The sequence below is a fragment of the Pieris napi genome, chromosome 12 (genome assembly GCF_905475465.1).
Source record: "Pieris napi chromosome 12, ilPieNapi1.2, whole genome shotgun sequence".
NCBI classification, from domain to species: domain Eukaryota; kingdom Metazoa; phylum Arthropoda; class Insecta; order Lepidoptera; family Pieridae; genus Pieris; species Pieris napi.
In genome coordinates, this window is record NC_062245.1 from 4,868,388 (window position 1) to 4,891,784 (window position 23,397).

At 33.8% G+C, this 23,397-nt stretch overlaps 1 protein-coding gene across 1 annotated transcript; it reads right to left on the bottom strand.

Moving 5' to 3' along the window:
- LOC125054643 (protein O-GlcNAcase) lies at positions 1–23,225 on the bottom strand. The gene is made up of 22 exons (XM_047656651.1): positions 22,932–23,225; positions 22,766–22,817; positions 22,370–22,598; positions 22,053–22,157; positions 21,533–21,695; positions 21,019–21,147; positions 20,142–20,285; positions 19,586–19,700; positions 18,185–18,264; positions 17,081–17,268; positions 16,061–16,385; positions 14,429–14,550; positions 13,331–13,410; positions 12,442–12,613; positions 10,074–10,248; positions 9,712–9,765; positions 7,973–8,178; positions 6,829–6,917; positions 5,529–5,668; positions 3,243–3,391; positions 2,369–2,534; positions 1–1,656 (listed from the first exon to the last, which is right to left on the bottom strand). The coding sequence occupies exons 1-22, from the start codon at positions 22,996–22,998 to the stop codon at positions 1,532–1,534; spliced, it is 3,075 nt and encodes a 1,024-aa protein (XP_047512607.1). The 5' UTR covers positions 22,999–23,225; the 3' UTR covers positions 1–1,531.
- Between the last annotated feature and the right edge of the window lie 172 nt (positions 23,226–23,397).

Here is a 23,397-nt window from a genome sequence, read left to right on the forward strand (position 1 = left end):
CAAGATTCCCATCTACTACTAAAATGATTTGATGAATTTAGAATACTCAATACTCGTGGTATTTACCGACCGTCCGTCATAGTTGGAGAATTATATAAGTGATCTCGCTTAATTGAAACGTTATCCGATGCCATTCTCAATAATAAATTAGTTCTTACTCATTTTTATACGGGTGGTTATATAGTCCAAAGCGCGATTCTTGACCATTTTGTTGCATAGTTTTTTACAACTGCATTATCTAAGAACATTGAAATGATATCAAGGACAATTTTATTTCAAACTTGTAATCTTTAAGATGAAAATAGCTTTGCAATTATTAATTTTATAAAAATTTTAATTACTGTTTAGTTAATCAACTTTAAAAGATAGACATATGCTGTCAGAATTTTTTTACTAAGTTCAAGGAACTTTCGTCCTTCATGTTTTTTGCATAACTTTTATCGTTTAGACCGAGAAAGCTCACGGAAAGGAATATTTTCCGTGGTTTTGAAACAGCCTTTCTGGACTGGACGTTACAATACGAAAATTTTAATTTGAACCATTAGCTCCAGAGTTTAACCGTTCAGCTATATTACAGATTTAGTTTTTTATGGTCGGGTTTCTAAAATTATCTCCTTATGAAGTCTATGGAAAATTAGCAATTAACTTACGAATGTCAACTGTCAGTGACAAACGCAACTGTCAAGTTAAAAGTTAACACTAGCACAGTGTATCAGTCCAATTACGCTACGCAATAGTCTTATCAACTAAATTATGATAATTTAACAAATTTCAACTTGCATGTAAATAATGTACCCAACCAAAGACAATTTTATAAAAAATGATATCACTGTAAAAAAAACGTTTTGGTAAGTAATTATAAATTACATCAATAATGAAATGTGATAAATGATTAACCAATTAAAATGTATGTTGGGTGTTAAATTAGTATAAATATTTACACGATAGTATTCGGACGACAGATGAAGCATTCAACAACCATGTCACGTGACCATATCAATAGAACCCACGCTTATAACAATCCAACTAATCGATTTCTCACTCATAAGTCTCGATGCATAATTAGCAAGCAAAATGTGAAATAAACATGTAAATTTATTTGCCGGGAGATACCATTTTTTTTATTTTTTTTTATTATTAAATTAAAAGGACTTTATTCATTTACAAGTTTAATTTGCATGATTATAGCATAATTGTGAACTTAATATAAAATAAGAAGTGAATCGATATTAATACTTAACAGTTTTGATTCGAAAACGTACGTTCATAGAAAATAAATATATTACAAATTACTTACCGATGCATAGACTACTATGAGCTTTTTGCCAACCATATTAACATAGATGCTTAGTGCTGGACAGATTTAAATAACAAAAATCAATTTAAAATCTTTTGGGCAGTATTAGAATAGACTAATTGTATTTCTTCTGTTGACTTAAACTTACAACTCAAGTGATTTCGAATAACATTGCTTAGTGCATCCTTAGGACTGTTTCCTAGTTCGGGTGAGCCTCATACAAGGGTACTGGCGCTAGAAGGATCGTGCGAGGTAAACGCGTCCATTGTCACGGGATAACTCAACGAAGCCAAGTTTGTTATAGAACTGCAGCAAATAGTGGTCAGTCGAGTTGATACACGCATGGACGCCATTTACACCTGGAATTTTGACGAGTTCCTGTTAGACACATTTTCTAAGGAATCTCTCTCTATAACACGCCATATAACTTTTCAAAGTTCAGTTTTCAAAATTTTTCTCTATTACGATTTGATTTTATTTTCTACATAATGAATCAGGAGCACAAAATAATCTATGAAACAGATAAATTTACACCCGTTGACTAAGATTGATAAATTGGTCCTTCGAATCGGAAAACTTATGACCGTGTCCTATATCTTATTAGTACATTTTAAGGTGGGGACTGACATTGAATATTCGCTCGATGTTGATGATGTTTTTTTCAAGTCGGTCATCGCCTTCGCGAGCACCGTTCAAATTGAGTCGTAGACATTCTGATAAAAATTTTATATTGATCGGGGATATCTTGATTGTTTTAGAATATTTATTGATGTACAAGTTCAATCAGCCACTTTCATATCTCATTCTGAATAAATTTGTTGTCCAAACACGCTTTCGCCTCTTCTTTAAATAGCAGTAACGGATTAAAATAAACACAGCACACACCACCTCTACGTCCGCCATTTTGACTGCAACTGTGGATGGGATGGAGCACAGGCGACTCGCGAAAATTCAATGTCAGTTGCCACCTAGCATGTGCTATTGACATCTTTTTTTATGTAAAAAGTTACGTATCTTTTTTTACAGCAATTATTTTGTGACTGATAATAGATTAAAACCTTAAAAACTGACCGTTTGCCCGTAGTGCAGCCAGTAAACATGTAAGCAGTCTTGCCGGCGCATGCGGGTCTCTTGTATCGCGAAGCACACAACATGTCAGCAGTGCCGGGTGGGACGCACTGACCGACTCTGGAGCACGCTCCAATGTACTGAAATGGTGGAAGTGACCTACGCAGTCCTGGAAATTAACACACAAAAAAAATATTTAGGTACTTAGCTTACAAAACAATTACAATTATGAACATACTAGCAAAAAAGCTAGCTAGCTGACCCGGCAAACGTTGTTTTGCCATGTATATTATTTCTAGGAAACATTTTTAGTTCAATAAAAGAGCGTACTAACTATATAATAAAAATAGGGGTTGAACGTAGAGGGATGAAAATTAGGGGTTGTATGTATTTTTGTATGCTGTATCATAAAATAAAAAAAAATAGTCTAAAAAATAAAAATAAAATGTTAGGGGTGGACAACCCTTATCACTTAGGGGTATGAAAAATAGATAGTAGCCGATTCTCAGACCTACTGAATATGTATATAAAATTTGATAAAAATCCTTCAAGCCGTTTCGGAGGAGTATGGTAACTAACATTGTGACACGAGAATTTTATATATAAGATAACAAAGGAAAATTGCTATGAACGGCCTGGTGAAATATAATCTACATATAGAAGTGTTTGTCTTTTCATACGTTTGTGTCACAGACTTAATATCCAATTATTTATTTTTGGAAACCAATCGCGAACTAGAACTCCTTTATGTAATAATAAACTAATTCTTGATCTACGTGAGTTTAGACCTATAATAAACTTTACCGAATAAATGCAAGTGATTTTAGACAATTAAACATTTAAAAAAATATATAATTTTAGACAATTCTATTTTTACCTTAGCAGCTTGACCAAGATCCTCTCTTTGTATTAGTTCTTCGGGATATTTAATACACATCTCCGGTATCCACGCAATCTCCTGTTTCTTGTAGAACTCCTTGCTATTTAGTACTGCACAGGCGTACCCTATTATTTCTGTCTTGGATCCTGGAAAAACATTTTAGTAAAGAAGCCTATATCTATCTGTCTATATATATATGTTACAGTTAAAACCGGTTTTTAGATAGAACGCGTTATTCCTAGTTAGAACGCGTTTTTACTAAACGCCTTTGTTAAAACTAGAATTAACTAATGCTCACAATTGAATATCAGTTAAAACTAGTTATTACTAGACAAAACGCGTTTTTTCGAAGTTAGTCAGTTAAAACTGTTCCGACCAAGGCTACTTTATTCTGATTGATACTAGATGCAAGATAACGATACTACAAATTGGTCAAATGGTATTCAGTTTGTACAGTTTATGAAAAATCGGGCGCTTCATTCTGGTATTAAACAATCACCATACAAAGCAATATATTGGTATAGAACCGCGAGTAGGGCTTATGACTTCGACTTTGCCACGAGATGCCACGTTATTGAGGATATAAGAGATGAAGATGATCTAGAAAATGCGTTAAATAATAGTACAGATAATGCAGAAACTGAGCCTGTAGCTAGTTGCAGTGGAGAGCATCAGATTATAACTGGAGCCAAACAAAAAGACGCACAAAAGTTCATCCAAAACAAGTGGAGAATCGCCAATCGAACTAGAAGCCAGTCAATATGATATTGAAGCTGGAGCATCTACGGCTGTAGAGCCTCTAATAATACCACCAAATGACAAAGACCTCGAAGTTGTAACAAATGTGAATCAACACATAACGGCATCCAGAGAAACTGCACATCAAAACTTAAAAAAACAGGCCAAGAGAATGACATTAGCTTCAGATGCAATACACGTTCCTGTAGAAATCGGTGATAATGTAATTATACAAATCCCAGATGTCGACAGAGCAAAAGCAAATCTACGTAATATAGTCGGAGTGGTTCTTCAAAAGGATGATCAGGGTTTTCACAAGATTGGAACAAAATATGGAATGCTCGACAAATTATATTGCAGGTATGTACCTACCTATGTGTTGCTTAATTGTTTTATCATATAATTATATTGCCTTTAGGTAAAAGCTAACTATTTAAATATTGCTTTTCAGGTCAGAATTCGACAAGTGCAAAGAAAAATTTTTGCATGAAGAAGACGTTCCGAATACAAATTTACCTTTGAGAACTGTTGCAAAGGAAGCATCCATAGGAACAGGCCAGGGATTTATGCGCTGCGTATGTAAGAAAGGATGTATGTCAAAAAGGTGTCTCTGCGAGAAAAATGGCTACCTTTGTAATTCAAAATGCCACGATAGTTTGTCTTGCAATAACAAGTAGATCGTCATCTTTTTTAATTTTAAGGTTGTTTGATTATTTTTTTATTGTATGTTTACCAATATCCCTTAAAAATATTATTATAATGTTCCTTTTTTAAATTTTATGGTTGTATTCTGTTGATTTGTTTGATTATTTTATTTACTTTTAATTAATGTTGTCTCCTTGGCAACTACTTTATGCTGATGTTCCCTAAAATGTTCCTTTAGTGTAAGATTTTTACTAGGTACTATGTTTCTATACCCTAGATCTTTTTAATAAATATTTTTAAAACTTTATCTAGTGCTAGTTGTAACTAAAGCTCGGAGTGACAACTAGTTTTATCAGAAAATGAATTATATCAGTGGTAAATTCTAGTTTTCACTTGTTATTTCTAGTTTTGACAAAGGCATTTAGTAAAAACTATTTTTAACTAGGGAAAACGAGTTTTAACTAAAAACTAGTGTTAACTGTAACATATATAAGAAAAATGGTCTTCGTTTGAGGCTCCTTCACGCCTAAACCACTGATCGTATCGACATGAAACTACTGCCATTCGATGCGATCCTAGATGGTTTATGGCTATTTATTTTTTAAATTCCAACGTTCCTTCATTTTTTTATTGCTGATTCACTTTTATGGAAATTTATACATAGGTACGGACTTCACCGCGGATAATTTAGATTTTCAAAAATTTTATTTTTCTTAGCGGTAAGTTAAAAAGAAGAATAATAAAAATATGAAAAAAAAATAATGAAACTTAAAATTTTATTTGTTTCCTATTTTAATTCGCCGGCTAGATTTTTATAGGATAATTAATTTCTGTTCAAAGGTAATTTTAGTCAAATTTGCACCCATTAAAGGAACGTCTATTGTAATATTTTATACATACCATTTGCTTGGTTGCTAGTTTCAGGCTTGTCTCCTTCCGAGTCATCATCGTTCTCCGCTGTCTCCTCAGACAGACAATCGCCGTCATCTTCTATCACCATACACAACTCCGGTGTCAGGGTTAGGAAGGGCATTACTAATCTGGTAACCCAACAGTGCTTGTGTTATTCATGTTATCGTAAAATTGTATATACAGTCAAAATCTGTTATGACGACATGGGCCTACAAATATTTGGTCGTAACAGCCGATGACATTGTTATTAAGAACCTAAGGCCGTTTCTCCACTGCTCCGGTCCTTCAAACGTTAATTACCGATCCGATTTAGAGACTCACAACAGTACTTACATACTTCTCCACTACTCCGGCATCCGGTTTTTAACGATCCGATAACTTGCTAGATAAATTATTATTCACAGGTTTATTTATAGTTTCTTTAATTTGAAAGAATCTGGATAACCTGGACCAAACCAAATTATGTTGCTATTTATTTATATTTTTATACCATAGTATGAATAAAGTATTTATTAAGTAGATTATAATATTTTAAGATAAACAATATAAAAAAGTGATAAACTTGCCAGGGCAATATAATATTCAGAATTTAGAACGTTTTATTAATAAAATAAAGTATATGGGTTTTAGTGAATATAAGTGTTGCATGATAAATATACAAGTATCGATTATTGTCGGATCGGATATAGTGGAGAAGCGCAATCCGGCCTTCCGATATTTTTCTCATGACACATTCCGGTATCCGACGCCGGACCGGAGCAGTGGAGAAAGGGCCTAATACAATAGAATTCAGCCGGGACCTTTGATTTTGATCAATATAACCGGTATGTTGTTCTAAACGATGTCGTCGTAAACGGTTTCGCCTGTATGCGTAACTTACTGTTCATAATGTCGCCCTATTTATCATTAGATTCATGATTAATTTATGATTTGTCAAAGATACATGAAAGAAGATAAAGAAAAAGCGCGGCAAATTCAAAAACTTTTAGTATGGTATCCCTAAAAGTTTGATATATTTTGTGGATTAAGCTTACTTGATACTTGATTTTATTTTATTATTTTTTACATTGATAGTATAGTAAAACTATATAGTAATATAGTAGACTGTATTCGGAAAAATTATATAATAGAAATAAAAATGAGTAATTGCATGAAGTATCAAGACAATAAATCATACTAACCTAAGAATTTCAATGACATTCTGTGTTGCCACCCGCAAGTTTTCAAATAATTCAATTATCTTCTTTCATTAGCTAGACTCTAGTAGAGCTACAGAACACAAACTCACCTATCAGCTGGCAAACTTTGAAGGTCACTCGGAAACAGGTCACTGCAGTCACCTCCATCACGACACGTCTTGTGACAGATGATACACACCTATGAACCGATTTTAATATAGTAAAATCAAAGCAAACATCCTTCTATCATATATCATATCATGCTCATAAATATCGGCTCAAATCAAGTATTTCTTGATTAGTATAGTACTTTTTCTGCAATTTCTCCCCCTACAACCGAATTTTTTTTCTGGTGGATTCACATACGTACATACTCAAAAAAGCATTTCACTAAACTAGGCTTATCCTGGAACTATAAAAAAAATCAGTGGCGCTACAACCTCTTCAGGTCTTGGCCTCAGATTTCTGAATCTGTTTCATGATCATTTTTAAATCTAATAGGCAAGTAGGTGATCAGCCTCCACTGCCTGATACACGCCGTCGACTTTTTGGGTCTAAGACATGTCGGTTTCCTCACGATGTTTTCCTCCACCGTTCTAGCAAATGTTAAATGCGCACATAGAAAGTCCATTGGTGCACAGCCGGAGATCGAACCTACGACCTCAGGTATGAGAGTCGCACGCTGAAGCCACTAGGGCAACACTGCGAACCTGGAACTATATCAAATGATTTCTATACAAAACTAAACATCGTTCAAATTGCTTTATTGTGATTGGTTGACAGCGTCTGACCTTAGCAACAGCGGTCAAAGCAACACATCGTTTCGTTAACTTTAAAAAACTTTAACTAAAAAAAAAAATATTTTAGATCAATATTAAAACGATATATGTAATAAATAATAGTTTAAAAAAACTAAAAACACGCTTTTAAAGCACATCAAACTAAAAAGTGAAAAATAATTCCTAATTTAGGCTGAAAATGGTAATGAACAAAAAATACTGGTATTATTGTGAAAAAGCGTGGGGCGCTCTGTGCCATATTTTTCGTCTATTGATGTGCTTTAAAAGCGTGTTTTTTAGTTTTTTAAATTTTTTTTTCGGATTATTGCATTGTCATCGATCTTTGACAGGTGCGCAAAATTTGAATAAAATCTGTCCGTTTAAAGTGGGTCAAAATCGAGTCCGAAGGAGTCGGTTACATACATACATACATACAGGTGAAGCTAATATAAAGCGTGTAAAAAAAGTAGATTACCTGAGCTTCATCGCTCGGCATATAAGGTCGTACAGTCTGTGGCGAAGTACATAATAGAGGCGGCATTGCATTTGGAAGGGAGTGTCTCAAATCCGGTCCGCAATCCAAAGGCACAAGACGACGCAAGTCAGCCGCTAACCCACCACGGAAAACCCACGGCTCTTGAGCACCACTCTCGAACGCCTCACGCCAACCTTTCGAGAACCCTACGCGAATATTAATACTCCAATCGGTTCAAGATTTCGTTCTTATTTTTTTTTTATGGCTCTGTCACGGTTCGTGCATTAGCCAGCGTCAAGTATGAGATTCGTGCTTTTTGCCCATTGATATACAAAAAACCCAAGATGCACAATCAACGTCTAAAAAACGTCCTCAAAAAATGAGCGCAACATTCTAAATTGTGCGCTCATTTCAAATAGTCTCGCGTCTAATAAGTGGAGTCGATGTTATTTATTTGTGTTTTTTTTTTATAAATAAATTCATGTACTTTTGAACTTTTTTGTGTGTAGTTTTTGACAAATATATTTACGCTATATAAAGTGTAGGTCAGGAGGTAGCCAATTTAACATTTTTTTTTAATTTAAAGAAAAAACTTTTTAACCGGATTAAAGTTATGTATTATTATGAATTTACAACTATTTAACATCCAACACCTTTTGTCTTCAGTCACCGTGACCACGCACGCTGTAAAGCACCCGATAAGTCGGATAAATTTAAAATTATGTTATATAGTTGTAAATAAAAAAGTAATGTTCGACTCCACTCAATACCTTGTGCTACCGACCACGGTAGGTCGTAAAATTTTATTGCTTTAAGTACGTTTACACTGCGTTGTAATAACAACTTTAAGCAATTCGCGTAAGGTTGATTTTGCAATAATATATGCTTGTAACATATACTGTTATAGACATACTGTTATAGAAAGGGACAGAAATAGTGTTTCGGGACACTTTCGAGCGTTACTTTTATTCGAGACTGTGCATCTTGGGTTTTTTGTATATCAATGTTTTTGCCTTAGAAATTCGACCATATCCTCCATGTACGGTTTAGGCACTCGCCCGGTACCGCACAACCCTCCCAAAGGCCGAGACAAATTTAAATTAAATTAAAACTTGCCCTCGAACCGGGAATCGAACCCGGTACCCCTCACCTAGCTGCCACTTAATAAGACCGCTAGGCTATGAGGCCCCTTTCGTTTTCTTAGACAATTTTTCGCGTGTCTTTTGTTTTTTACAGTGAAAAACATCGTAACCATGGTAACAAATGTCGCACTAACTTTACGCCGCTTAGGTCTTGGGTCTTGGGTTACCATTCGTACCGAGTTGATTGCCGAATTATTTTAGCAGTATAAAAGCAAATTATTTAGTATTAAGTCTAAGCAATTTACACTCATAACATGTGAAAATATCTTTATAGAATTGCTAATTTTGGAATTGTAAAATATATAATATATTTTGGGTCTGAATATTTTTTCTAATGGGCAACTAGGTAATCAGTCTTCAGTGTCTGACACGCCGTGCCTTCTTGGATCTAAGGCATGTCGGTTTCCTCACGACGTTTTATCGTACGTCCGACTGTTAAATACGTCCATTGGTGCACAGCCGGGGTTCGAACCTACAACCTCCGGCATGAGAGTAGCACGCTTAAGCCACTTGGCCAACGCTGCTTTAAACGTTGGCTTTCTGATTTTTTTAACTTTTATATAGTTGAAGACGAATACTAAATATATATTTACTTACATGTATAACTTCCTTGCATGTTCGTTGCGATGTTTGCAGGAAATTTACCAAGCTCTGAAACGGGGTAACATTAATATATCACATGCATAAAAGTATTATAACTCTATAAGAGTACTTAACAGAAAAATATTAATTAAATAAGAAATCACTTCAAATTAGAAAAAAAATTGGCTTAATTTACATCCATATCAAATAATGTAATTATTTATAAAGACAGCGCATCGAACAATACGCAAGACTTGAATATTACTCCCGACAGCATAGTGAGGCAACGGGGCGGTAAAAAAAAATTTAGTCTCCCAATTCTGTCGTCTTCATTTGATAAAATTTAATACTTATTACAGGAAAATTTGAATACTCACCTAGCCACTTTAAAAATGCGGACAATAATGCCAAAACAGAGCACAAGTCCCACAGATACGGGCGTAATTCAGAGTGTAGTTCCTTGTTAGGCGCGGCCGCAAGTCTACGACCGAGTCTACGGCTGCGTTGCGCCCACCACGTGAAACGACGGTGCCGACGACGCCATTCACTCGTCTATAAAAATTTATATCTCTTCTATCTATTATATTCTATCCGCATTATACACTAGAATGCCGTTGACGGTACGGTCGCGATATTTTTCTGGTAAAATATTATTAAATGAAAAAAGAGTGTGTAATGTACACGCGTTAGAAGTTATACTTCTTTGTAACAACATAGTTGGAATCAACAGAAACAATTAACCTCAAATCTATAAATGCACTCAAAACAGTTTATTCAAATCAGTTTTATCACTAATATTCAATATATATAGATATACTAATAAATAATAAATTATTATTAGTAAATACTATCACCGTCGTATATGAAATTAATTTAATAAAAACACCAAAATAATATTTATTTATTCACACTGTTTAATTGTACTGTTACGAAACACGTGTTCTAAATATAAAAATACTAGAATATACAACTTGAACATAGTTATTATCGATTTTCATGCCACCTAGAACTATCTACTATATACTGGTGAATCCCACCACCACCCTTCACAACTGCTTTCTGTCGGTAAATGTTTGTTTCAGAGAGCCCAGCGTCTTTGTGATGATGCCCACCTCGAGGAGGAACTACAGCATGTCAAACAGGTGCTACACCGAAACAAGCTGCGCATCCCCCGGCTACATCACAAAAACAAAAACAAGACACAAACAGTTCCCCGCCAGCCAGCCTACTTGCCATATGTAAAGGGAGTTACAGATAGAATTAGCCGGATCCTAAAACGAGCTTCTATTCATACAATTTTCAAGCCGCACAAGAAGATTCAGCAATTCCTAAGACCAATCAAAAGTAACACCCCATTGCAAGATGCAGGTATATACAAACTGGATTGCGACTGTGGCCTGTCTTACATAGGGCAAACTAAACGCAATATGTCCAGCAGACTCAAAGAACACATTGCAGACATAAGACATAGACGACACACAAAATCAGCAGTCTGTGAACACATACTAGATAGGCCTAATCACTACATACGCTTTGACCAACCGAAAGTACTTGCGAAAGAGAAAAGATTCTTCCCAAGATTGGTACGCGAAGCCATTGAAATCAAAAAACACCCCAATTTCAATAGAGAAGACGGCCTAAAATTGTCAAACACCTGGGATCCAATAATATCCAAATTAAAATCTCAAAAAGAAAAACAATCCGCGAAAATAGAGGACACCGTGAGCCATTTTTGCCAAAACCCTCCATCTTTTAGTCGATACCAACTCCGGGGAAACAAATACAGATAAGGCAACTTTCTCTGCAGCTGTGATACCTTTTGACATTCAACATCTTTTGTCTTCAGTCACCGTGACCACGCACGCTGTAAAGCACGCGAAACGTCGGATAAATTTAAAATTATGTCAAATAGTTGTAAATTTATAATAATAATACATAACTTTAATCCGGTAAAAAGCGTTTTTCTTTAAATGTGTAAAGGTTATGTAAATCAAAGACAATACCACCTAGAACTAACTTAACGATGTAGAATTTAGGTGTCGGTGTGCGCGCGCATCGTGAAAATTCACTATCATCACTTTTCTCCATCGCGCCAAAAGAAGTATAACTTCAACAATCCGTCCAGTCAAAACTAAATTATATATGAAGAATATTTCACCAGACCGAAAGTGCCACAAATTTCCTATGCACAACGTAGAGTAAGCAAGCGATATCGACAATGTTAAAAACAAAGTACAAAAAATTAATACATTTCTAATATTTTCTGTCTCATTAACATTTCAGAGTAACCCGTATTTATGTCATCGGGATATTTTTTATCCTTATAAATTAAATATATTATTAAATATTATTTATTTAACAGATACTTATAATATAAAGGGAAAAAACTTATAAAAATGTAGCACGGTTTTATACTTATTCGAATATCGCTCAATTAAAATATTATTTTTACGGGTTTTATAATTGTTTTGAAAGTAGCGATCCGTTCCGGCTTCCAACTACTAGACCTTTATATGCTTAAATATTTTAATATGCTCGAAAAAAATAATTTTCTTTAGGAAGCGTTTCCTACTGAACCTGGAGTTTATTCCCTACAAAAACACAATTTTTTTCTCTTTAAAATATAATTAAAATCTCACCCGTTGCAACTCAACTGGTTTAATTGCGTGATTTATCACAGGAACATATATATGTTAATCTATACTCTTATCATATATAAATATATCTTAATCTATCTATACATACCTCAGGCTTACTACCTCTAGGCAGTATACTAGCAGCATGAGTAGTCAGCCAATGGAAGTCATGGAGCATCCGGAGACCACGAGAGCCATGCTCGAACGGCAGATAGAACAAGTCACAGAGTAGAAGAAGATCATCCGTTGTCAACTGATTCTCTTTAAGGGAATCTGATGATCTGTTTACAAAGAATTATACAAATATTATTGAAATCTGCTTTTTATGTATTAAAACCATTATGTTTGTTGTTTGTTCCGTTACTTATTTTGCGATAATATATATCTTCTCCTAAAAAAAAAAATTGGGCACGTACAAATTCAGTCGGCTCAAAGGAATTTTGACTTCGAAACAATTATTATTATTTAAACGCTTTTCGACCGTTGAAACGGTCAAGCTGTTACCAAGTCGGAAATGCTTTATTTAATTTATTAATATTGTATAAGGTAATACTTTTGGTAATCACGGACGGGCGTGTTAACCTTCAGCACTTACGCTACGCAAACCACTAAGTCCTGTATGTCTATGGGTAACTCGAAGAATTTGAATAATTTTATTATATACAGAAAGATTTTTTTAGTTTAATAAAAATATAACTATATACTTTAATAAAAAATTGGAGTTGATCGTAGAGGGGTGAAACTTAGAAAATTGTATGTATTTTTGTATGCTGTATCATAAAAATATAAAACAAAAATAATTGGTAAAAAATAAAAAATATTATGTGGGGTGGACACCCCTTATCACTTAGGGGTTCGAAATATAGATATTAGACGATTCTCAGACTTACTGATGCAAAAAAAAATTCATAAGAATCGGTCAAGCCGTTTCGGAGGAGTATGGGAACGAACATAGTGACACGAGAATGTTATATATATAGAGATTTGATAATACTTACTCATCGGTAACATCAATTTGCTCAACCATCATATCTCCGCTGAGAGGGCTGTTACTTGGCTCCACTTGCATTGAACCATTCTGAAAATCATTTAAAAGATTTTATAAAAAATATTTTCGAGATAAATTATTATTATTATTTTAAAGACAATTCACAACAATTGACCTAGTCCCATGCTAAGCTGGTGAAGCTTGTGTTATGGGTACTAGGCAACGGATATATATACATATTATAGATAGACATATAAATACATATTTAAACACCCAAGACCTAAGCACAACACCAAATGCTCATCACATCGATGTTCGTCTCAGCCGGGGAACGAACCCGGGACCTATGGATTCGCAGTCAGTAAGAGTATGACAACGAACTTTGACTCCGAGTAAATACTTTATCCTTTGAAAAATCTCGGCAAAGGTTTTGAAGTATTATGAATAACGGATAAAAAATACAAAACAAATTTTAAATATAAGAAATACAGTGTAAACTATGTAACATGCAAGGAAGTCGACGCATATCTTAACGTTATAGAGAATTGTCGTTAAATGGTGACAAGAAAAATCTGTAAGTAATTACATAAAAATAATTCTTGTCAAAACTTTTCCCTATTGTCTACCATCATCTCCTCTTTTGCGTGTATTATTAAAAAAAATCGACAATACAGTGATTTTTTCGTACTTTCCATGTTAACAGTATGCACGTTTGTGAGCAACAAGGAATATAATAACGTATAGATAATGATCAAACTTAAATCAACTTTCAGGAACGACATATATATTATGTATTTGTCAAAAATGTCCAAACATTTTGACATATTTGACAGCGCTCAAATCAAGTTTGTGACAATCTCAAGAGACACGAATCCCAATTTGTAAACAAAAGATTGATTTCTTTGAAAATTCAGAGAAATGCCGATAGTCGAGATTTTGCACTTAAAAAGGAATTTTTATTATTGAACTGTAGTCGTTATTGAGAGTGTATGCTATAAAGAGTGTATGGTAGACCAGATGAACCAAGCAACGGCGAGAGATTTCGACACTTTAGGGAGTTTATCGTAAAATCGATTGACATGTACTGTATACAAATCAAATACTATACCTCGCTGTATGTGTCGTTCATAACGACATCTGAGTCCGTAACAATGTTTGACGGATCCACGTCCAATGGCTCCAAGCCCACTTCTTGGGCCACACGGGTGGGGCTTAAGGTTTGTGGCGTGTCTGAAATAAATTATATAAAAAACCTTAGCTTTTATCTCTGCCTTTTAATAAATTTAAGAAATGTATTAAAGAAAAGCTGTGTAAAAAAGCTTACTATAAAGTTAACGATTATCTAGTTGATAAAAGGGCCTGGGACTAGTGCTAGACAGGCTACTTCTTTTTGATGATTTGCTATTTTAAAAGAGTAACGAGTTTTTTACACCGGCTTTTTCGCTCGTCCTACACCGTCTTCTTTGCCGATGAGTAGGGATGCCTACATTCAAATTTAATGACGTGGAATAGGTGATACCTGTATCTTATGTTCCATAGTAAACATGTTTTTTTTTTAAAGAATTTTTCTATAGTTTTGTCAATGTCGATATGATAGTGGTTTTGTCAGCTCGAATACAAGTTCGTTACAATTTATATTCCAATTGTTTCAAGGTTACGTTCAGTTCCAAATACTCCTACGCTGCAAACGTGTCCATACCAACATCCATCGTTAGGTTCCAATTACGTTAATGATTTAATTTTAAGTATTACTATGTAATAAGTAGTTAATTATTTCATTATACTTTATCAGTAATTGAATAAGTTAATTAAGCAGTGTTAACTAGAGCATGTGACAATCGACCGTAAGGTCGTAGGTTCCATCCGCAGCTGTGCACTTATGGATTTTCTATGTCCGAATTTAACATTCGATCGTATGGTGAAGGAAAACATTGTGATGAAACCGGCATACCTTAGACCCAAAAAGTCACGGCGTGTGTCAGGCACAGAAGGCAGTTACCTACTTGGCTATTAGAATAAACATTTGATCACGAAACAGATAAAGAAACCTGAGTCCTAGAACTAAAAGGTTGAAGTGTTACTGGATTTTTGTGATATTGGAAAAACATACAGTGAAATTTCGGTCACATTACTTATGTTTTAGCATCGTTAGTTTTCTACTTAGAACGACAACATCTGCGTATTTCTTATAGAGTTGGCTTAGTTTAAGGTCGTTCGAAATCTTCTTTCAACACGATTGGGCATTTTTATTTATATGCGCAGCTTGCTTGAAAAGGCAAATATCGTAAGGAAACACAAAAATTTACATTGGCATTGTCAAGCACAGAAGGTTGACCGTCTATAAAGAATTATCAACGAAACGCCCAAAACCCGTATACGATTGTAGCGTCAAGGGAGCGTTCAAGTATTACGTAACGAATTTTGGGGAATTTTACAAAAGGACCCCTTTTGTAAAACGTTACGATACGGGGTGGGGATTGAATTACGCGTTATTGTTATTATTTTCGACTTTCCAGTACTTTACACCACATAATGGTAACTATTAGGTATAAAGAGTCACTAGGTGGTCACGAAATATTTACTATAGTTGGGTACAGAAAAACGTTACAGCGCGTTACACGGGGGGGGAGGGCCAAACATCTCCAAAAATTGCGTGACGTAATACTTGAACGCTCCTCAATACAAAATAATAATTCGGAAATCAAAACGACATATTATATAATAGTCTATAATAACTCACCACCAAGACTCATTTCCCCATTCCGTTCATCATCAACAATAACTTCCTCTTCCTTCCTAACATCCATGAAGCAATGTTCACTGTCATTAGAAAGTTCATTGGCATCCAACTTTTCCATTGCTTCATACTTATCATCGATTGTTTTAAGACCTAATATGGGCACTGGAAGCGTGGAAACTGGAATTTCCGACGGCATGGACACATTGGAATTCGCCATTGGAATTATGGGATTTGGAATGGATTCATTCAAAATCACTTTACTCGCAGAAACCAGGGAGTTCATGACCGGATTCGAAACTGGATTGAATGTTTCCGATGGTGACATCTACAGGATATAAAATATATATTGTTCAATACTTGTTAGATGAATATATACAAATTATATAAGTATTTGAATACATAAATATCCGTCAAATAGTGCAAAAACATTAAGAAATAAACAAGATTATTTTGGTGACAAATGGTGGTACAAAATTTTACAAATGTTGACTTTCACCAGTATAATACGCGAAATAGAACTAATTTGAGTGTACAACCAACCAGGCTCCAAAAGATAAACCACTCCTTATATGGAAATTGTATTCGTTTTTACAACAAACTTCCAAGCGAAATTAGAGAATTATCACTAAATAAATTCAAAGCCCTCGTTAAACGTAAATTAATCAATAAAGCTTTTTATAAATTTGTCGAGTACTTAAATGATCCTAATCCTTGGGATTGATTTGCTCCAGTTCAAATAATTTTGTATGACTCAAAACTTAGCGATTAAAACGAGTAGCGGAAAGTTTCTTACCCGCTCTACGCTCTTGACTTCCGAGCTGGTAGTAAATGTAAATTTACAATTAATTTTACTTTTTTTTGACGTTCATAAGTGTACTTGTTTATCTATATGAATAAAAATATTTTGCTTTGAGTTTGAGATGTTTTTTTTTTTTTTTTTTTTTCCTTTATGGCTCTGGCACGGTTTGTGCATTAGCCAGTGTCAAGTAGGTGTTTGAGTTTTTGATGTATGACACTCACCGTAGTTGTCAACGACGATGTGACATGCGAGTGACACATGTCAGGCAGTCCTTGTAAATGGGTTGTGGTGACAGTGGGAATGGCGGCAGGCCGATCCGCTGTACTGGTAGTGGCAGTGGTGGTGGTACTGACGAGGGACATGCATGTGTTGACGGATGGCACTATGGGTATTATTGCTACCGGCGTGACTGAAACATTAATTAGGAGATTGCTATTGGAAGCGGCTGGAGTCGTCTTTCTAATTGAAGAAGTTTTACTTAAAAAATCGTTTTTTTTTAAGTAAAACTTCTTTAGGCGCGACTAGGGAGTAATTCAGTTTCCGCTATTTAAAATAATACGTTAGCGCGTTTTATAAGTCCGTCAGCGCCATCTAGTGGTGCATTATTTGAACTGATTTAAGTCAGTTTCTTGGTTTAGCAGCATTCATTCGTTTTATTTAATACTGATTCTTGTAATTATGTTATTATTAGTATATTTATATTTAAAATGAAAATCCATACTAGTAACATGTAACCAAATTAAAATTCCACAAAAGAGGGAAGGTTCCCATCCTAGCTTGCTTTTCTTTTGTTATACATAGTAGTAGGCCAGTTTTTTCGCTTAATTTAGTATTTTACCATTTTGGAAGAAGTAAATTAATACCAAATTATTATCTTAAAAATCGGATCTATATTATATAAAAATAACCAAGTTGTATAAGTATATAATTATATTATAATATGATATTTATTAGTTAAGTTAATATTTTATCATTTCCGTGATATATGCCGTCAACGCCAAAGAAGTTTTACTTCAAACACGCGTAAAGGTTACACGCACACACATTTTTTTTTTTAATCTGTCGCTATTAAAATAAAATATGAAAACATTAATTTACGATCAACATTTAGTGTAATGATTACCACCTTGTTAATCAATCACAACGTTCCTACAGAAAATATTATTTTCTTGATATTTTAGGCTTTAACAAAATCAATAAGCAAGCTTTTTATAAAAGTTGTCAAAGCGTTTATCCCGGAAGTCATAGCTTAGGCCCAGAAAATCAATAACAATATACTTTACTATTGAACTGAAATGAGTCTTCCTTTAAAAATATATTCATACCATTCGGTTGTGGTTTGATGACAGGTCCCTGCGCAGTTTTAGGGATCGAGAATTCGGGCAACCATTCATTTATCGCTTGCCTGGAATACAATAATTTATTTACAGCATAACAGGCATACAATTAAAAATAATTATAAACAGTTAGCAGACTATTTGCTATAAATTATTCTTCTCTATACTCCTATTTTTGATTCCATAGAATTCTGACAGCTATCATTTTGTGACATGTCAGAGATTACAATACGAGTCTGAACATCTGAGTCTATAGATATACATATTATTTGTTAGTGAATATATCTGTGTTATAAAGTGCGGTGCTCACATTGAAAGTGGTTTTACAGCTAGTGATAATTGCGTGCCTTTTCATCACAAACAGTAAAAAACGCACAAGTAATGATAACATTTTTTTTTTTAAAGGTTTACTAAACCTGGAATTAGTAGGCAGTGTTGCTAGCTAAAGAATAAAGTAATTTAAGTTAATTCGATATATTGTTCGTGATATTGAAATATTCGTTATTTTTGTATCAGGTCACTTGAGTAAGCAAATATTTAGATTTAACTATAAAAATAAGAGATACGTAGCATTTTATTTTTTATTGCCATATATTCAAATGGGTCAAATTTGTCCCTTTTTCGGTGGAGAATTTTTTTAGTTACAACACTTATGAATTGTCAGAATTCTACGCAATCAAAAATCAGACGTTATGTATGTTTAAATGTATATAACTATTAAGCTGCGAGAGCAAGCAGGGGATGGGATCCTGTTGACGCTAGACTGAACGAGTAGAATACATAGCAAAAATGTTACGAAGTGTAAATAAATAAACACTTTATGTAAACATACATATACGAATATTACCAAACCAGGCAACCCTAATAAGGAAAAAAAAAACCTACTGAGGGTAAAGTGCAAAATAAAATTACAAGTAACACTAAAATTATACAATACTTAACTATAATCTGACAAAAATATTTAAAAAGTGGAATTCCACCTTGTTATTCATTATACACAAACCAAATTTGATTAAGAAAATCCCAACGTTACTTGCATTTGAAGAACCCAAAATGTATTTAAAAGGAAATATAGAGATATGATTTTGTAAGTGAATCAATATCAAACTAAGTTATTGTTCCACCGCTGAGCGTTATTTAAAGCAGTTTTTACCACCAGCACCACCACTATTCATAACCAGTTACCCACTAAAGCATTTCCGAACCAATTCGATTTACGGTCCTTCAAGAAAAGAGCGTACCAATTACACCAAACATAAAAGGCCAGCAACGCACTGGCGAGCCCTCTGGCATTGAGTGTCCATGGGCGGCGTATCACTTAACATCAGCCTCTTGCCCGTTTGTTCTATAAAAAAAAACACTTTTCAAGGGCATAAATAATGAATATACCTTAAAGCCTGTCTATGATGATAAACATGTTTCGCTAGAGTGAGAGGTACATCATCTTCACATACACCTTGCTCACTCTCTCTTTCCAGTTTTATATCCCATGATATTGCTTCATCTGAAAAAAATTCTACATATATAGATTCACAATAAGTGTAACTTCATTAATAGGTAAAAAATCTTTATAATATCGTAATATAGGTAACTTAATGTATACTTATGAAAAATGTTTCTAAATTTACATTTACTGCCAGTTCTCAAATCAAGACACTAAAACGGACAAGAAGAACTGGCTATAAGTTTCAGTCATTCTTATAAATCCTCATTTTTTTATAAAATGTTTATAACCTGCATCATTACTACATAAAATGTAGATAATATAAATGTGTATGACTCATATTTTGTAATATTTAGCCGTTAACACGTGTTATTCTAATATCATACATGCGATAAAGAAAATGTAAACCAGACCTTTTCATTACTATTTTTATGTACTGTAAACAAAATCATAGTATAAAACTAATTTTAAAATTCGGAAGTATAGACTTGTTCTACTTACTATGCGTAGGCGCATCCAAGCTACAACTAGCCCAGTGCGCGAGCGTCCTAATAGCAATCATATTAGCATTGTATTCACAGTTGGGATTCGTCAACACACCGCGGAGCAATGGAATCAGCTCTGGTGACCTGCCGCAATATGGCCCTGATGACATGACATTAAGGTTATTCAGAATGCTGAGAAAAAATAAAAAAAAGGAATTGCGATTTACCTCGATAAATATGATTATTATTATTCAATAATACATGTGCAGAAACATGTCCCACATCTAAAACACTACTTAACCGATTTTGATTAAACTTGGACTGTTATCTATACCTCATATATAAAAAAAGGATCCTCTCAATATGAATTTTATGGATCTCTTAATAAGAAATTTGTGAACGTACATTTATAGCACGCATCTTTACAAGCCTACATAGATTCTTAAGTTTATGGACATAGAACGGTCTACTATAAAGCCGACCAATCTGGGACTGCCTTCAGAAAGTTGACAATTTGACAATTTTAAGATTGTAATTTGACGGTTTCACTTCGATAGATTACAATCTACCGAATAATACGTTAAATTGTAAGCAGTACGTTGAGGTTCACAATCTTTCGATAGATTACAATCTAACGGTATTTACAATTTTATGGTGACATATACACCTGAAACTCCAAGAGACATACAGAATTTCTTTTTTGGAGTTAGACAAACATTTTTTTTGCTTTAAACATTAATTCAATATGTTCTTTACACATCTCGATGTTTCGAGAACTTTTTAGGTCTCATACTGAGAAAATCAGTTCATATACTCGCTTGAACTAATTATAATATGGCATTTTAAAATATCATTAGTTTAACCAATGTATGTTCTTAATCAATTTTTTTTACCCAAAAATATCCTTTTCTGATCATAATCATTAGCATGCAAATTGTCCCATATCACTGGTGGTCGTCTCAGCACCTGTGTTATCTCCTCTATGCATTCTGTTGTCAATATCTTAGATATCACTTTTGGGCCTGTAAATATAGATACTTTGTTAATATCAACCACAAAACCATGTATGACCAACTACAAATACATGAAAAAGTTATCAGATTAGGTAAAAATGTTAACTCTGTACAGTTAAAATTAATTTGTTGAAAAACTAGGCATTCAAATTTTAATCACACATTGCAAATATATCAAATGTATGACTCATTGTTTGAATGGAAAATATTCATGGGACAATGATCTTTGATTATGGATATGTTTACCATTTACAAAACTATTTTTTACATGCAATAATACTGTACAGGAATTTTTTATGGTATGTAGCTAGCTTACTCTTCTGAAATGGTTGGTATTATCCTATAGTTTAACTTTTTTTTTTTATAGTTATAGTTTAACTAAACAAGATTTTACCTGTCCACATAATATCAATTTCCTGAGAAAGCTTTGTACCCAAAGTATTAAGATACTCAGAGTTATTGACAGTAGGTACAGCTCTAGTTGAACAGTACTGAGTAGGGCATAATAGAAATCGGGGACAGCCTAAGTGTTGATGAATTTCATTGGTTACAGATACCTGCAAAAACATAATAATCTTAGTGAAAGTAGAGGCACGCTCATTCATATATTAGTAAATGATAATTCATATATTAATAAATGATAATTATTTTTTATTAATGGTTATGATAACCATTAATAAAAAATTCAAAATTTTTGTCAGTATGGTAATTGGAATTTGATATATTAGCTCAGCTATTTCTCTCTAAGAATGATATTAATATGCAATTATAGACCTCAGCCTTTGGAACTTTCAAAATTTAATCTTTATAACTACTTAAAACTAGAAAACTTATTATACTCTAGAGCAAATAAGCTGAGCTTTCCTTGCACACTTAAGATACTCAGATACTCATATTAAAGTTATATAAATTACCTGCGCATGGGCAAAACTCTGAAATATCTGCTTATCTGCTTCACTCATTTCTGGCTCAATATCATCAAACAACAGAGAAAAGCATGTGCACCCAAATTGTGAGACCTAAAATCGATTGTTTAAAAGAAAATACATAATTAATATTTCTAAAACAAGATCTTAAGGCAACATGGCTAGGGCTTGTATTAGTTTATAGTATTATATTTGTTTCCAGTCTTATGACCGTCAAGCATAAGTAAACACATGGAAAGTCTTTATTTTTTGCAGTTTCATAACTGAAGCATAAAATCTAACTGAAAAGAATATGTGTACTATACCTGTTCCAACTTCCGTTTTAAAGTTGTTATTTCCTTTTGGCTACTGTATGTTATGTCAAGACCAGGGGATAAAGCATAACAAAATGTTATCCCATGGGCCTTTGCTTCAGATATAAGAGATGTTAGGTGCTCAGCCTCTTCCACAGTATACAACTCCCTCCAGTAAGCCCGATGTTTGTAATCATCTTTTGGAGCATACACATACATGTCCATGCCCCATTTCTTTAGTCTAACAAGAAAATAAAATTATAAATTTCTGACAGATTTTGAAACTGTCTGATTTTCACTACATGTATTGTAACTTCCAAAATGATGTACATGAATAGCAAATTCCCATTTAACCTTAACATGTTTGTACAAAAATCAATAACTTAACGAAACAGATGATAAACTTACTTTATGAATAGATCTTTTCTTTGCTCCGTGGTCCAAGGACGGCCGTAAAAGCCTATAACAGAAACAGGCCATTAGAACCGGCATTTGATACATAACTATGTGTACAACTATAGAATGTAGAACGCATCTTTCTAAGCAAATTTAGAATATCTATAAATAAACATACCTTCAACTACGCCGCAAATGAAGCCCTTTTGCCTAAAATCTCCATCATCGGTTGAAGATTCCGTCATTTTTTAATTAAAAGGAAAAATAAGATCGAAGAATATAACGGAGGAATTGTATCATTCAATTTCTAAACAAAACATACACTCAAAATAACAAAAGTAAGTCTTATTCTATAATTATGTGAAAAAGCTAATTTATAATTATGATAACAATCATGAAATATAAAGAATAAATAATTGAGATACAATAAAAATGTTAAATGGAAATAATGATCCTATAGGGGAAAGTGTTAACTGAATACTGTCAAGTGTCAAGTGTCAATTGTCGTGAAACATTTGATGTCTCAATCATTCAAATTTGTAATAGTGTCAAAATCAAGAAAAGGACGCTATATTCTATATTATCTTATTGTCTTTGGGTAACAAGTTTGGCCTAAAGGTCTAGATACCAGGCCATAAACTCCA

Excerpts from the sequence above, each read along its gene's own strand:
- LOC125054643 (XM_047656651.1), bottom strand. The coding sequence starts at position 22,998 with ATGACGGAATCTTCAACCGATGATGGAGATTTTAGGCAAAAGGGCTTC. Across the intron at positions 13,411-14,428 it reads TGAACGACACATACAGCGAG|AATGGTTCAATGCAAGTGGA; the intron begins GTATAGTATTTG and ends AATGATTTTCAG. Across the intron at positions 12,614-13,330 it reads CAAATTGATGTTACCGATGA|ATCATCAGATTCCCTTAAAG; the intron begins GTAAGTATTATC and ends CTTTGTAAACAG.